Source organism: Oncorhynchus mykiss, chromosome 30 (genome assembly GCF_013265735.2).
Source record: "Oncorhynchus mykiss isolate Arlee chromosome 30, USDA_OmykA_1.1, whole genome shotgun sequence".
In the NCBI taxonomy this organism is placed as follows: Eukaryota; Metazoa; Chordata; class Actinopteri; order Salmoniformes; family Salmonidae; genus Oncorhynchus; species Oncorhynchus mykiss.
The window spans coordinates 38,107,462-38,123,206 of NC_050570.1; the positions used below are offsets into that span (position 1 = coordinate 38,107,462).

General features: G+C 41.1%; 1 protein-coding gene across 2 annotated transcripts in view; it reads right to left on the minus strand.

Moving 5' to 3' along the window:
• Positions 1–13,617, minus strand: part of LOC110521795 (leptin receptor) — a 75,548-nt gene extending 61,931 nt beyond the window's left edge. For both annotated transcript variants that reach the window (XM_021599667.2, XM_021599666.2), the window contains exons 1-2: positions 13,341–13,617; positions 590–649 (exon numbers count right to left, since the gene is read on the minus strand). Coding sequence is in view for 1 of the 2 variants with exons in the window: in XM_021599666.2 (XP_021455341.2) it covers positions 590–600 (11 nt within the window). In the remaining variant the exon portion in view is untranslated. The remainder of the gene's footprint in view (positions 1–589; positions 650–13,340) is intronic.
• Positions 13,618–15,745: the final 2,128 nt, after the last annotated feature.

The window sequence follows — 15,745 nt, forward strand, 5'->3', positions numbered from 1 at the left end:
CTCTCGCTCTCTCTCCCTTCCCGGAGGACCTGAGCCTCAGGACTACCTGGCCTGACGACTTCTGGCTGTTCCTGTCTCCAGTCCACCTGGTCGTGCTGCCTGTTGTTCTGCCTGTGGCTATAGAACCGTAATCTTGTCCCGGACCTGCTGTTTCGACCCTCTTCCTCTCTCTCCCTCCAACTCTCTCGCTCTACTCTACCACTGAATAGTCGGCTATGAAAAGCCAATTGACATTTACTCCTGATGTGCTGACCTGTTGCACCATCTACAACTACTGTGATTATTATTTCACCCTGCTGGTCATCTATGAACATTTGACCGGCCACCCCTCAGAGCCTCGTTCCTCTCTCTAAGTTTCTTCCTAGGTTCCTGGCTTTCAAGGGAGTTTTTCCTAGCCACATTGCTTCTACATCTGCATTGCTTGCTCTTTGGGGTTTTAGTCTGGGTGTCTGTATAAAGCACTTTGACATCTGCTGATGTAAAAAGAGCTTTATAAATACATTTGATTGATTGATTGACCACACCACGACCACAGTATTCCACAGTATTCTGCTGTAAAGGCCTGGGTGTTGCCCACAATCATACTTACATTGTCTTCATGAGTTAGAGTTGGCGAGCATGGCCTCCACTGCAGTTGTGATGACTCTCACTGAGGAGAGAGCAAAGGTAGAGAGGACCTTAGGGACTACTTGGGAAGACACAACACATTTTACATTTGAGTAATTTAGCAGACCGACTGATCAAGAGTGACTTACAGTTTGTGCATTGATCTTAAAGGAAAAATCCACCAAAAAAAATCATATGACGCAAAACGCATCAAAACGTGACTGCTGACATGCAAAATGTTTTGGAACCGTATCAACAGTGGACCAATGAAAACATACCAAAGGATCGTTTTTGAGTGGATTTTTAGTCTGCACTTTAATAAATCATGTTGATTTAAAAATGACATGTCACTGCGACTCAGATAATAATACACCATTTCAGTTTCCAGTTTTATTAGTATTATGTACAGGATACACAAGGTCCAACAAAACGCTTACTTGCAGGTTCCTTCTCGACAATGCAACAACAATAAGAAATAATAAAATATAAGAATATGAACATAAAGTAAATGGCTCAGTAGAATAGAATAAACATTTTAGCATAAGTATAATACAGGAATCACAATTAATAGTCCAATATTTACTTGTGTTTTGGGGAAGGGAAGGGAAGATTGGGGAGGAAGTGTTTGAATTGTGCAGTATTTAGCAATCATAACAAGAGTCTGGTACAATAGATAGAAACTGTCTCTGAGCCTGTTGGTATGAGACCTCATGCTCCGAAACAGTCTGCCTGACAGTAAGTGAGTGAACAGCTCGTGGCTGGGGTGTGTAGGTTCCTTGAAGATGCTGCGGGTATTCCTCAGGCACCATTTCGAGTAGACGTCCTGGATGGGTGGGAGCACGGTCCCAGTGATGTACTGGGCTGTCTACACCACACGATGGAGGGCCTTGAGGTTGTGAACATAGAAATTCCCATATCAGGCCGTGATGCAACTGGTCAGGACACTGTTGATGGTGCAGCAAAAGTATTTGGAGATAACCCAGGGTGGCACGCCTTAGGAAAAAGAGACGCTGTTGCACCCTCTTTGTCCATGTCAAGTCCTCTGTGATGTGGACGGCGAGGAACTTAACATTGCTGACTCTCTACTAGAGGTCGACCGATTAATCGGCATGGACGATTAATTAGGGCCGATTTTAAGGTTTCATAACAATCGGTAATCTCCCTTTTTGGATACCGATTATGGCCGATTACATTGCAATCCACGAGGAAACTGTGTGCCAGGCTGACCACCTGTTACGCGAGTGCAGCGTCAAAAAGACCTTGTGGCTGCATGCTATACGTTATAATGTTATAAAAAACAATCTTCACATAATCACCAGTTAACTACACATGGTTGATGATATTACTAGGTTAACTAGCTTGTCCTGCGTTGCATATAATCAATGCGGTGCCTGTTAATTTATCATCGAATCACAACCTGATTCAACTTCGCCAAACGGTGTTGATTTAACAATAGCACATTTGTGGGAAAAAGCTCATTCGTTGCACAAATGTACCTAACCATAAACATCAATGCCTTTCTTAAAATCAATACACAAGTATATTTTTTTACACCTGCATATTTAGTTAAAATAAATGCATGTTAGCAGGCAATATTAACTAGGGAAATTTTGTCACTTCTCTTGCGTTCAGTGCAAGCAGAGTCAGGGTATATGCAACAGTTTGGGCCGCCTGGCTCGTTGCAAACTGTGTTTCCTCCTAACAAAGACCGCAATTAATTTGCCAGATTTTTACATGATTATGACATACCACTGAAGGTTGTGCAATGTAACAGCAATATTTAGACTTAGGGTTGCCACCCGTTCAACACAATACGGAATGGTTCCGTATTTCACTGAAATAATAAATATTTTATAAATGACAGTTTCCGGATTTGACCATATTAATGACCAAAGGCTCGTACTTCTGTGTGTTTATTATAATTAAGTCTATGATTTGATATTTGATAAAGCAGTCTGACTGAGCGGTGGTAGGCAGCAGCAGGGCTCGTAAGCATTCATTCAAACAGCACTTTACTGCGTTTGCGAGCAGCTCTTAGCAACGCATGAAGCACAGCGCTGTTTATGACTTCAAGCCAATCAACTCCCGAGATTACGCTAGCAATACTAGTGCCTATGAGCACATCCAATAGTCAAAGCTATATGAAATACAAATGCTATAGAGGGAAATAGTTGACGTGTCATAATTCCTATAACTGCAACCTAAAACTTCTTAAATGGGAACATTGAAGAACTGGGAATATTGAACCACCAGCTTTAATATGTTCTCGTGTTCTGGGCAAGGAACTTAAACGTTATCTTTTTTACATGGCACATATTGCACTTTTACTTTCCAACACTGTGTTTTTAAATGATTTAAACCAAATTGAACATGTTTCATTATTTATTTGAGACTAAATAGATGTTATTTGTGTATTATATTAAGTTAAAATAAAAGGGTTCATTGTACATTCAGTATTGTTGTAATTGTCATTATTACGAATATATAAAAATCGGCCGATATCAGCTTTTTTGGTCCTCCAATAATCGGTATCGGCGTTCAAAAATTATAAATCGGTCGACCTCTACTCTCTACAGCAATCCTGTTGATGTGGATCAGGGCATGTTCCACCCTCTGCTTCCTGAAGTCAACAATCAACTCCTTTGTTTTGCTGACATTGAGGGCGAGGTAGTTGTCCTGGCTTCACAATGCCAGTTCACTTACCTCCTCCCTCTAGACTGACTCGTCGTTTTTGGTTATCAGTCCTACAACCGTGGTGTCGTCATAAAACTTGATGATAGAGTTGGTGCTGTGCAAAGCAACGGAGTTGTGGGTGACAAGGGAGTACAGCAGACGGCTGAGGACACACCCCTGGGGGGCCCCTGGGAGGAGGTGTTGTTGCCAATCCTCACAGCTTATGGTCCAATATTCACAGCTTATGGTCTGCCCGTCAGGAATTATTGGATCCAGCTGCAGAGGGTGGAGTCAAGACCCAGGGCTCTGAGCTTGGTGTCATGCATGGAGGGAACAATAGTGTTGAATTCTGAACTGAAGTCAATGAACAGCATTCTCACATAGGTGTTATTATTGTCCAGATGTGTTAAGGCCGTGTGAAAAGCAATGGAAATGGCATCTTCCGTGGATCTGTTGGAGAGGTAGGCAAATTGGAGTGGGTCCAATTTGCTTTGCTTCCTGCTGAGTGCCACAACAACAGCCTGAGAGGAGCCTTCCATTTAGTTTCTAGTGTTTCCATCAACGCCTGGATTGTGTTGAGGGGTACCGTGTCTGAAAGCCAAGGTAGGCACAGGAGGCAAGTATTAAGAAAGGAAAACATCTCAATAAACACCATTTTAAGAACAGTGGAAGTCGGTGCTGTTAAAGATGAGGGAGGATGATTGTTTTTTTTATGAGCATGGCCTTATTTCTTTTACAGCATACAGGATGACTGTCATTCATTTTGCATTCACCCAGCTCAATGTAACATTGACAGATTTAGGCTACTACATGATACTAAAATGTTCCCTATACCCATGATGTTGTTGCTACAACCTAGCCTATGACCTACATTTTACAACGTACTGTAGGTACAGAGGTGGAGAGAAATTTGAGTGCTCAAGGTGCCAGACATTGGAACATTCAATACCGCCTTGCACAATCTTGCCTGCATCTAGCTGATCTAGGGTGTAATCATTAGTCCAACAGTTGCAAACAAGAGTTTCTATTGGACAAATTCAGGTATGTTTATCGCCGTTTTGTTCTGTTTGCTTCCATTTCAGAAATGCTTTTCAACAGAATCAGTGGAATGAATACACCCCGGATCACACGCTTACACAGTTCACTTTCGTAGCAGCCACATTCAAACAGCATGATCCCTTTGATCGTTGGACAATACCTTCTCGCATCTAAGCACTCTCCTCCTCTCACCGTTTCCCTTTGCTTGTGGACTTAAGTGTGCACAACACATCAGCTGTCTGTGCCCGGTAAAAATAACTTTCCAAGTCAAAACGTCATATCTTAACCGCTAACCGCTACATACAGCCTACATCAATGTCACCATATTAGCTAACGTCAAGTCAACATACAGTTGAAGTCGGAAGTTTATATACACCTTAGCCAAATGCATTTAAACTCAGTTTTTCACAATTCCTGACATTTAATCCTTGTAAAAATTCCCTGTTTTAGCTCAGTTAGGATCACCACTTTATTTTAAGAATGTGAAATGTCTGAATAATAGGAGAGATAATGATTTATTTCAGCTTTTATTTCTTTCATCACGTTCTCAGTGGGTCAGAAGTTTACATACACTCAATTAGTATTTGGTAGCGTTGCCTTTAAATTGTTTAACTTGGGTCAAACTTTTCGGGTAGCCTTCCACAAGCTTCCCACAATACGTTGGGTGAATTTTGTCCCATTTCTCCTAACAGAGCTGGTGTAACTGAGTCAGGTTTGTAGGCCTCAAATTGTCTGTAGGATTGAGGTCAGGGCTTTGTGATGACCATTCCAATAACTTGATTTTGTTGTCCTTAAGCCGTTTTGACACAACTTTGGAAGTATGCTTGGGGTCATTGTCCATTTGGAAGACCCATTTGCAACCAAGCTTTAACTTCTTGACTGATGTCTTGAGATGTTGCTTCAATATATCCACATAATTTTCTTTCCTCATGATGCATTCTATTTTGTGAAGTGCACCAGTTCCTCCTGCAGCAAAGCACCCCCACAACATGATGCTGCCACCCCCGTGCTTCACGGTTGCTATGATGTTCTTCAGCTTGCAAGCCTCCCCCTTTTTCCTCCAAACATAACGAGGGTCGTTATGGCCAAACAGTTCTATTTTTGTTTCATCAGACCAGAGGACATTTCTCCAAAAAGTACGATCTTTGTCCCCATCTGCAGTTGCAAATCATAGTCTGGCTTTTTTATGGCGGTTTTGGAGCAAAGGCTTCTTCCTTACTGAGCGGCCTTTCAGGTTATGTCGTTATATGACTCGTTTTACTGTGGATATAGATACTCTTGTACCTGTTTCTCCAGCATCTTCACAATGTCCTTTGCTGTTGTTCTGGGATTGATTTGCACTTTTCACACTAATGTACGTTCAACTCTAGGAGACAGAACGCGTCTCCTTCCTGAGCGGTATGACGGCTGCATGGTCCAATGGTGTTTATACTTGCGTACTATTGTTTGTACAGATAATTGTGGTACCTTCAGGTGTTTGGAAATTGCTCCCAAATATGAACCAGACTTGTGGAGGTCTACAATTATTTTTCTGAGGTCTTGGCTGATGTATTTTGATTTTCCCATGATGTCAAGCAAAGAGGCACTGAGTTTGAAGGTAGGCCTTGAAATACATCCACAGGTACACCTCCAATTGACTCAAATTATGTCAATTAGCCTATCAGAAGCTTCTAAAGCCATGACATAATTTTCTGGAATTGTCCAAGCTGTTTAAAAGCACAGTCAACTTACTGTATGTAAACTTCTAACCCACTGGAATTGTGATACAGTGAATTATAAGTGAAATAATCTGTCTGTAAACAGTTGTTGGAAAAATTACTTGTGTTATGCACAAAATAGATGTCCTAACCGACTTGCCAAAACTATAGTTTGTTAACAAGAAATGTTTGGAGTGGTTGAAAAATGAGTTTTAATGTGTATGTAAGTGTATGTAAACTTCCAACTTCAAATGTTGTTACTAGCAGTTACACAGGTGGGCCCCAGTGGCAATACATTTATAAAACCAAAAGCTTACCTTGACTAGGAAGAGTTCCGGAAACTAGCTGTCCTCCGGAAAAAGAGTTCCGGAAACTAACCTTACTTTCATAGCAGCCACATACAAACAGCATGATCCCTGTAAGCTTGGATAATGCCTTCTCGCATCTATGCTCTCTCCTCCTCTCACCTTTCCCTTCGCTTGTGGACTTCAGTGCACAACACATCAGCAGTCTGTGACCAGGCGGGGAAAAAATTTACAAGCCAAACCTTCATATCATAACCATTACACAAGCCTACATCTTTGTCACCATATTAGCTAACGTCAAGTCAACATAGCTACTAGAACTAACGCGTTAGTAAACCAATCATCATGCAGTACAGTGTACAGTTAGCAAGCAGTTTAGCAGTTACACCACAGGCCCAGTTGACAATAAGCATGTCAGTTCATGCTGCAAGAGCTCTGATAGGTTGGAGGATGTCCTCCGGAAGTTGTCATAATTACTGTATATGTCTATGGAAGGGGGTGAGAACCACAAGCCTCCTAGGTTTTGTATTGAAGTCAATGTATCCAAAGGAGGTCGGAAACTAGCTGTCCTCCGGCTATACAATGCTACCTTACAGAGCGCTGTTGAGGCTACGGTAGACCTTCATTGCAAAACAGTGTTTTAATCAATTATTTGGTGACATGTGAACACATTTAGTATATTTTTTCTAAAAAGGGTAACTTTTTAATGTTTCACTATTTTTATTTCTCAGAAATTCATTGAGGAGGATGATCCTCCTCTTCCTCCTATGAGGAACCTCAAACTCTTCCCAAAAGTAAGCTCCCCTGTCGCTGCGGCGATCATTTATATGCTCATTCCCAAACTATTACCAGTGGTCCCCAGCGCGCATGCACACCTTTACAACCCCCCGGAGTGGACAGAGAAATACAACTTCAATCTATCCAATCAGAGCAGCAGGATCAACGTACAGCCCTCCCTTCTCTTTACAGACAGGCAAACTAGCCAGTTTAGTTAATTAGACTGCCCATGGATGACTCAAATCATTCTGGAATGATAACTCAAGATTAATAAAACTGAGAAGAGCCAGGGAAAATATAAACAAAGACATTACTGTAATGAGCTGAGCTACAGGGGATATGGCTGAGACAAGAACATGTAGCCAAATCGTGGTCTGCTTTGACAATGGACATGAATCTCTGTCATAGCATTCGCAAACTGTTTGCAGTGTTTTCGGGACCAATGCGACATACAGCCTAATCAATTAGATGTTAGTGGCAACAAATGCTGTAAAACATTCAGCAGCATGTTTTCAGTATGTAGTGTGAGATAGGCTACACATTTTGTCTGACCTTTGTCTGTGTGAATTTGTATGTAGGGGAAATGGCACGCTTTTTACAGTCCCAGGGCTCATGCGCAGCATATGATGAGCCCATCATCAGACTACCTCAACAAGCACATCCAAACAGTAAATGTAAATGGATTGTTGTGTGTGGTTTACTTGGTCTTTTCTGAAGCTAAGGTGATCACAGAGCTAGGCCTATTCTACCCACTTAGTAATTGAGAAGGTGTTTTCACCTGGTCTAGGAACCTGATTCCCATACCAAACATCAATAGCCTCCTACCCTTAGCATGCAAGTTCATGAAAATTAATTCATGAAAATGACTCCAAACATGAACACAGATTAATGACTGCATCCATTCATTCATGGGTTCTCTGGATCAAAACAATAACATCCCAGGTTACAATACAGTACGATGGACAGCTGCCCAGTTCTACCAAGTGACCACCTGCAGATGAGAGCTGAGTGGCCTAATCCTAAACCATCCATAGGAATGACTTGTGTTACTGAACGATAACAATCAGGCCTAGGTGTTATTCAGTGAGATATAACAACGTGTGTGTGTGTGTGTGTGTGTGTGTGTGTGCGTGCGTGTGTTATATCAAACGACTATCAGCATAATGATGAGAAGGAAGCACTGGGCACGATCAGGCTCTACATTAAAAACAAAAGTGAATCCTTTCAATGACAACCAGTGCTGGTACACACAAGCCTCATGCCTCATTTTCATTAGATCACATATCAAAACAAGTTGTACTCTGCAAGTGACAATAACAAGATATGACAGTAGGCCTATCACAAATAATCAAATTACCAGAAAAGTAATGAATGTTAATGTAGATTTGTCCAACAAATGTGGCCCACATTGGAATAGGCACCTCATGCATATTTACGCATAGACCACTGGCCAAATCAAATCTCTCAAATCTAACTTTGGTGGCTGATTGAATTTCATCCAGAGCCAGAATGTCAGTGTAGATTAACCTATAAAGGTGTGAAGCCTGTTTTTTGTCACACAAATCTCAGCCTCTCGATTGCAAGCCCCTGGGAGTATAGCTTAATAACGTACTCCGCCAAGCCAGTGAGTCACAGTGTAATCTTGGTTTCTCACAAGTAAAACTCTCTGGAATTTTGCCACTTCCCAATTAGTCAAGGGGTTGAACCAGTTCCAAACTCTGTGTTCTGGGGCTTGCATCACCGGGAGGAAATCCTGGTTGATTTCTCAACTGAAGCAGTTCCCTCCTCTCAAGGGACTTCCAAGACATTCTTTACGCATGGAGGAACTGACCACTGATTCCATGTACCTCAGTGGCGTGTATTCATGGATGCCAAAACATTAAATAATGTATCTTTCGTCTCTCTGTGTTTCATCATTTTCGAACCAGGGTCTGTAGTGACACCTCTAGCACTGAGATGCAGTGCCTAGCTACAATGGCCCCTTTCCTAAATTAGCAATGGATGGAGATAGGGATTTGAACTTTACTTGGTTTTACTCCGTGCTGGCCAATGATTATACTGCCAATTTTGACAGCGATTCTTGCCTGAGAGGATGGAAGTTCAATATGTGGCCAGATGTAGTAGATGAATGTTAACTACCTGGCTCATCGTTGCCCATGAAAGGAAGTTGGGCTAGCGAGCAAGCATTTTAGCCAGGTAGCCTAGGACAACAAAAAATAAAAGCGTGGACTGTATGACAGAGTCATAGACCGTTTTGGCAACATGAAAGAGAGGACGGCATTGGCTTCTCTACAAGTAGGTTGAGTCAACATGTTTTTTCTACTTGCAAGCACACACACACACACACACACACACAGAAATCAGTACCATGGACATATTCATCATATTTAGCTTATGTTGATTGGACTCAATTCTGTTTGGTATCTTTTAGTTGTCACTGTATTAGACTAAGCAGAGGTGAGTTGATGATGTTGAAATGTTAAATTTGAAATGGTGCTGGAATATTGGAGGCAGCTCCCGTTTTCTTTGCGACTTGCGGCAGCCTAACTCTCCATGGTTCTAAATCAATAGTTAATTAGTAGTCTGAAAATGTCGGAAAGATGAACTTGCTTGACCATGCTGTAGGTCATGTAACTGTTTGTTACGTACAATATGTTTTGTGGACTTCACCGGACAGATGTTGCTTTCCGGTTTTGTGATGAAACACAGGTGTGGTTGAATTTATTCTGCCTATGTGTCTTACTTGTCTCAGCCTAAAGCCTATATATCACAGTAGCAAGGCATATGAACTAGCAGGTTATAGAGCAAACAACGCAACTATCACAACATGGGTTGTAATATTCAGCAAAAAAATGTTATGGTTATTCAGACAGTTCAATGTAATATCAATAGGTTTAGGCTACTACATGATACTCTAATTTTCTCTACGTCCATCATGAGGTTTCTACAACCTAACCTATGAATAACATTTTACAACGTAGGTGCGTGGAGAGAAATTTGAGTAATCAAGGTGACAGGCAGTGACATATTCAATACCGCCTCGCACAATCTTGCCTGCATCTACTGTGGCTCATCTAGGTTGTAATCATTAGTCCAACAGTTGCAAACCAGACTTCATGTTGGACCAATTCAGTTATGTTTATACCCATTTTGTTCTGTTTGCTTCCGTTTAAGGAAGGTATTTCAACCGAATCGACAGAAGGAACAGGACACAGACAAACACACACACCCTTCTGCACACTGCTATGTGTGTGCGGAAAAAACAGAAGCGCTTTAATGTGCTCCAAATCTGCAAAAAAAATGCACATTAGGTACACATTAAAGCGCTTCTATTCTTTCCGATCACGACGATCATCCGATCCGCCTATCAACTGTCAATTTACGGATACGATTATGAATACGAGTATCGCCATGTCTGCACAACCTTACTTTCATAGCAGCCACATACAAACAGCATGATCCCTGTAAGCTTGGATAATGCCTTCTCGCATCTATGCTCTCTCCTCCTCTCACCTTTTCCCTTCGCTTGTGGACTTCAGTGCACAACACATCAGCAGTCTGTGACCAGGCGGGGAAAAAATGTACAAGCCAAACCTTCATATCATAACCATTACACAAGCCTACATCTTTGTCACCATATTAGCTAACGTCAAGTCAACATAGCTACTAGAACTAACGCGTTAGTAAACCAATCATCATGCAGTACAGTGTACAGTTAGCAAGCAGTTTAGCAGTTACACCACAGGCCCAGATGACAATAAGCATGTCAGTTCATGCTGCAAGAGCTCTGATAGGTTGGAGGATGTCCTCCGGAAGTTGTCATAATTACTGTATATGTCTATGGAAGGGGGTAGGAACCACAAGCCTCCTAGGTTTTGTATTGAAGTCAATGTATCCAAAGGAGGTCGGAAAATAGCTGTCCTCAGGCTACATCATGATGATATCCAGGGAGTGCTGTTGAGGCTACTGTTGACCTTCATTGCAAAACAGTGTGTTTTAATCAATTATTTGGTGACGTGAATATATTTAGTATAGTTTTATCTAAAAAGGTTAACTTTAACGTTTCACTATTACACCATTTTTTATCAAAACTAACTTTCTTCCAAAATTAAGGAAAAGCAAGAGAGAGAGAGATATATTTGGTTGTATTTGTTTTTACTTTCACTTTCACTTAGCTAGCAGATGCAGCTATCTAGTTTAGCCTACTCAAACACCTGGATAAAACAGAGATGGATGCTATATTAGCTAGCTGGCTATCCAACACTGGAACTCTTCCAAGTCAAGGTAAGCTTTTGGTTTTATTAATTTATTGTCACCGGGGCCACCAGTGCAACTGCTAAACTGATTTCTGACCGTACACTGTAATGCATGATTGTAGCATGTTAACACATTAGTTCAAGTAGCTATGTTGACTATGACGTTAATATGGTGACAACGATGTAGGCTATGTGTAGCGGTTAGCGGTCATGACATGGCTGAGAAAGGTTTTACAGTCTGGTCACAGACAGCTGATGTGTCGTGCACTGAAGTCCACAAGCGAAGAGAAAAAGTGAGAGGAGAGGGCGTGATCATGCTGTTTTTTTATGTGGCTGCTATGACTTTGTCCAATGGAAAGTCTCCTTTTCAACTTTTGGACTAATGATTACACCCTAAATCAGTTAGATGTGCATCTACGTTGTAAACTTTCATTCATTGGCTAGGTTGTAGCAACCTCATGATGAGTATCATGTAGTAGCCTAAACCTATCGATGTTACATTGAGCTGGGTGAATGGAATATAAATGAGAGTCATCGGCAACGACTGCCACTGACACACACGCACACACACACACACACACACACACACACACACATCACAACTGCTGCTACCAGTCTCTTGTTATGATCGATAAATACTGCACACTTTAAACACATGCTCCCCAATCCCCCCTTCCTCTAAATATGAGAGGGTGACACAACAGTAGTAGGCTTGATTACCAACAACGATGATATAGCCTACAGGGAGGAGGTGGGGGCTCTAGGAGTGTGGTGCCAGGAAAACAACCTCTCACTCAACGTCAACAAAACTAAGGAGATGATAGTGGACTACAGGAAACAGCAGAGGGAGCACCCCCTCCCCCATCCACATCAACGAGACCGCAGTGGAGAAGGTGGAAAGCTTCAAGTTCCTCGGCGTACATATCACTTCCAAACTGAAATGGTCCACCCACATAGACAGTGTGGTGAAGAAGGCGCAAAGCGCTCCAGTGGGTGGTGCGGTCTGCCCAACGCATTACCGGGGACAAAATTCCTGCCCTCCTGGACACCTACAGCACCCAATGCCATAGGAAAGCCAAAAAGATCATCAAGGACACCAACCACCAGAGCCACGGCCTGTTCACCCCGCTATCATCCAGAAGGCGAGGTCAGTACAGGTGCATCAAAGCTGGGACCGAGAGACTGAAAAACAGCTTCTATCTCAAGGCCATCAGACTGCTAAACAGCCATCTCCAGCACATCAGAGGCGGCTGCCTATAGACATAGATTAGGAATCACTGGCCGGCCACTTTTAGAAATGGATCACTAGCCACTTTAATCAAGTTTCCGTATCTAGCATTACTCATCTCATATGTATAAACTGAACTCCACAATATTCTATGTTAGTCACTTTTAAATTGTGTTTACATATTGCATCACCCATCTCATATGACCAATACATTTGATTTGAATATAAGACTATAAATTGTGCATTCCTGTATTATACTTATGCTAAAATGTTTATTCTACTGAGATATTTACTTTGTTTATATTTTATTGTTTCTTATTATTGTTGCATTGTCAAGAATGAACCTGCAAGTAGACAATTCGTGGACGAGTATACCATGTGTATCCCGTACATACGACTAATAAAACTTCAAACTTGAAATTGCAAATGGCTATAAGAGTTTGTTTAACTTGCAATCTTTAACCAGAAATACATGTAGGCCTATGCATATATAGGCTATAGGCAAACAGCCTGGATAAATGAGAAGACTCAAACAAAATGTTTAAACACTTTATAGATAAGCAGAAACAAATCTGCAGTAGCCTTTCTTCCCAGTTGAGAGACTTCAAGAGAGATCAAGATGAGGATCCGCTTGCGTTCTCACACCTGGACCACAAAAATGCATAGAATGTTGTGGTGATCTAGAGAGTAGCGGATAGTAGTCTAGGCTTTATCTCACAAAAAAATGTCAAAGTGAAAAATAATTAATAGTTTTCCTTACTTGATATCTTGGTTCCTCTCTGAATCGCCACTGTCCCGCACAGTAACCGATAGTTATCCGGTCCGCGAATCACTAGGGTACAAATACCGAAGTTTGAATCTTTGTAAGTAGCCAATAGTTTGCCTCGATCTATCACAAATACACATGAGAGATAATACGTTACTTTGTTATAGACTGTATAAAAAAAGAACGCTTATAACATTGTTGGAAGGCAGCTACAGTTCCTTAGCATTCAAGTCCGGTGTGTCTCCCCTATACCCGATATGAAGGTTACTGAAAGGCGCCACAACGAACGCTATACTCTATTTGGAGAAGGGAGTGGCGTGAGCCAATACCGTCACCGGAACTATCCCGCACCAAATAATAACACTTGCAATACGCATTAAAAGCACTATTATAATAAAAAACATGTTCAATACAACATAACATTATTAACAAATCACAATTAAGTTGAAATTTGTCTAATAAAAATACAACGTATTAATATAATTTTGCCCCATAGGCATTTACAATAGCATAATCATTAAAAACGGGAACAATTATCATGAAATTGCTTATGAGTACGATGTCACATTTTTAAAATGGAAAAAGGTTAATTATGTTTAGGCCTATATTTACCTTACATCAGTGGAGTGATCTCATCCTCAAGGTGAAGTCATAGGACAATTTCATAGCTGATTCATGGAAAGTTTGTAGCTTCAGTAAACATTTCGTATTTTGTGTAGTTAATGGTTAGCTGAAAGGTATAGTCTACACGTGTAATTCATGGTAGTTGTGTTAGTCTAACTGGAATATAGTAGACAGGAATAATAATCCATATTTGACCATATTTTTCTAAAGGGGTGCATGCTTATGGACTAATGTTTACCACCCTGAGGTGATAGTAATTTATCACATTATTCTATAATATTAATCATATTCCCTTGAAATTCCCTTCAAATCTTCTTCCAAAAACAACCTTGGGGGATAGCTATTGTAGCTATTATTGTCGGATGAAGCATAAACCGAAGGATTACATTGATGTTTGCGTCACCCAAAACAAAGATCAGTGAAGAAGAAGCAAGGACACCAGCCTCCAGGCTCTGTTGTACTGTTCTCTACAAAATAACAAGAGACAACCCTGCCTGGAATTGAAAAATGAACCTCGCACTATGGAGGTGGATAGCTGATTGATTATATTTGAGTACACATTCCTTGCTTTCACCAAAGTAGAATTTCAGTCCTGAGCAACCTGAACAACCCATTTAAAATCTGTCCATCCCAGACCCAGTAGTGTCACTGGATCCAAAAGTAAATAGACAGACAGGGTGTATATCAGGGTCTCAATGCCTGGCATGAATGGACAGTCCCAGCCGTTCTGATTTAAAGTGAGGACAGAGGGTTCTGTCCTAACTCCTCTCTCAAAGAGTCACTGCAGTTGGTCAGATAGATTTCTCATCAGTGTTGAAGTCCTGAAACTAGTTTCTCTCACCATAGTAACTGGCCAAAAGCACAGTGTTGACTACAGATCAAAGGAGAGGGAAGAAGTTCCCACAGCCTAAAGTATGAAGCTTATCTCTTCAATTTCATATGATCTCCGTAGACTAATTCTTCAGATTAGAAACATATTTATTTGATCAAACAGGTGTTTGTAGTGGTTCCCCTCTACAAGGGCCGCGGCTTTTGTGGAGCGATGGGTAACGATGCTTCGTGGGTGACTGTTGTCTGTGTGCAGAGAGTAGGGGTAGGGGCGAGGGGACGGACTAAAGTTATACTGTTACATAAACATGATAAATATCAGATCACATGACAAATGTACATAATAGGTAATATGCATATCAGAGTAAATAGGTATCCTACCTCTACCTGGTCCTCTGTGAGGCATTAAAGGCATTAGATACTACATGTGGATAATAATAATTGGTCTAGGATAATTCATCTCTAATTCCCTGGGTGATTCAGTATGAGAGGCACACAGCCAAAGCAGAGGTAGGTGTTTGTTCCCTGACAGAGATGACAGTCTGCTTTATCAGTGAAACACAGTGTGACGCCTGGAGCCTAGTCCTTGTGTAACAAAAGACTGTTTTGCATGTAAGGACACAAAACAATTTCCCCACCTTTTCACAAAATCTTCTCAAGGTTTTCCTTGTCTAACAGTCAGCAGATGTGGTTGCATTGTAAAGTTTGACTTTGACAGATCTTTGTTGTCAGGTAATGTGTCTGTGTGTGTGTGTGTGTGTTTCAAGATTCTACGTTTATTCGCGACATGCACAGGATACAACAGGTGTAAAACAGTACAGTGAAATTCTTACTTGAGAGCTCTTGCAGTGATGATGATAATAATAATAATAACATAGATAATAATAAAACATCAAATAAAAAAAAAACACAAAGAGGAAGCACAATATAAATTGAAGAAACATGAG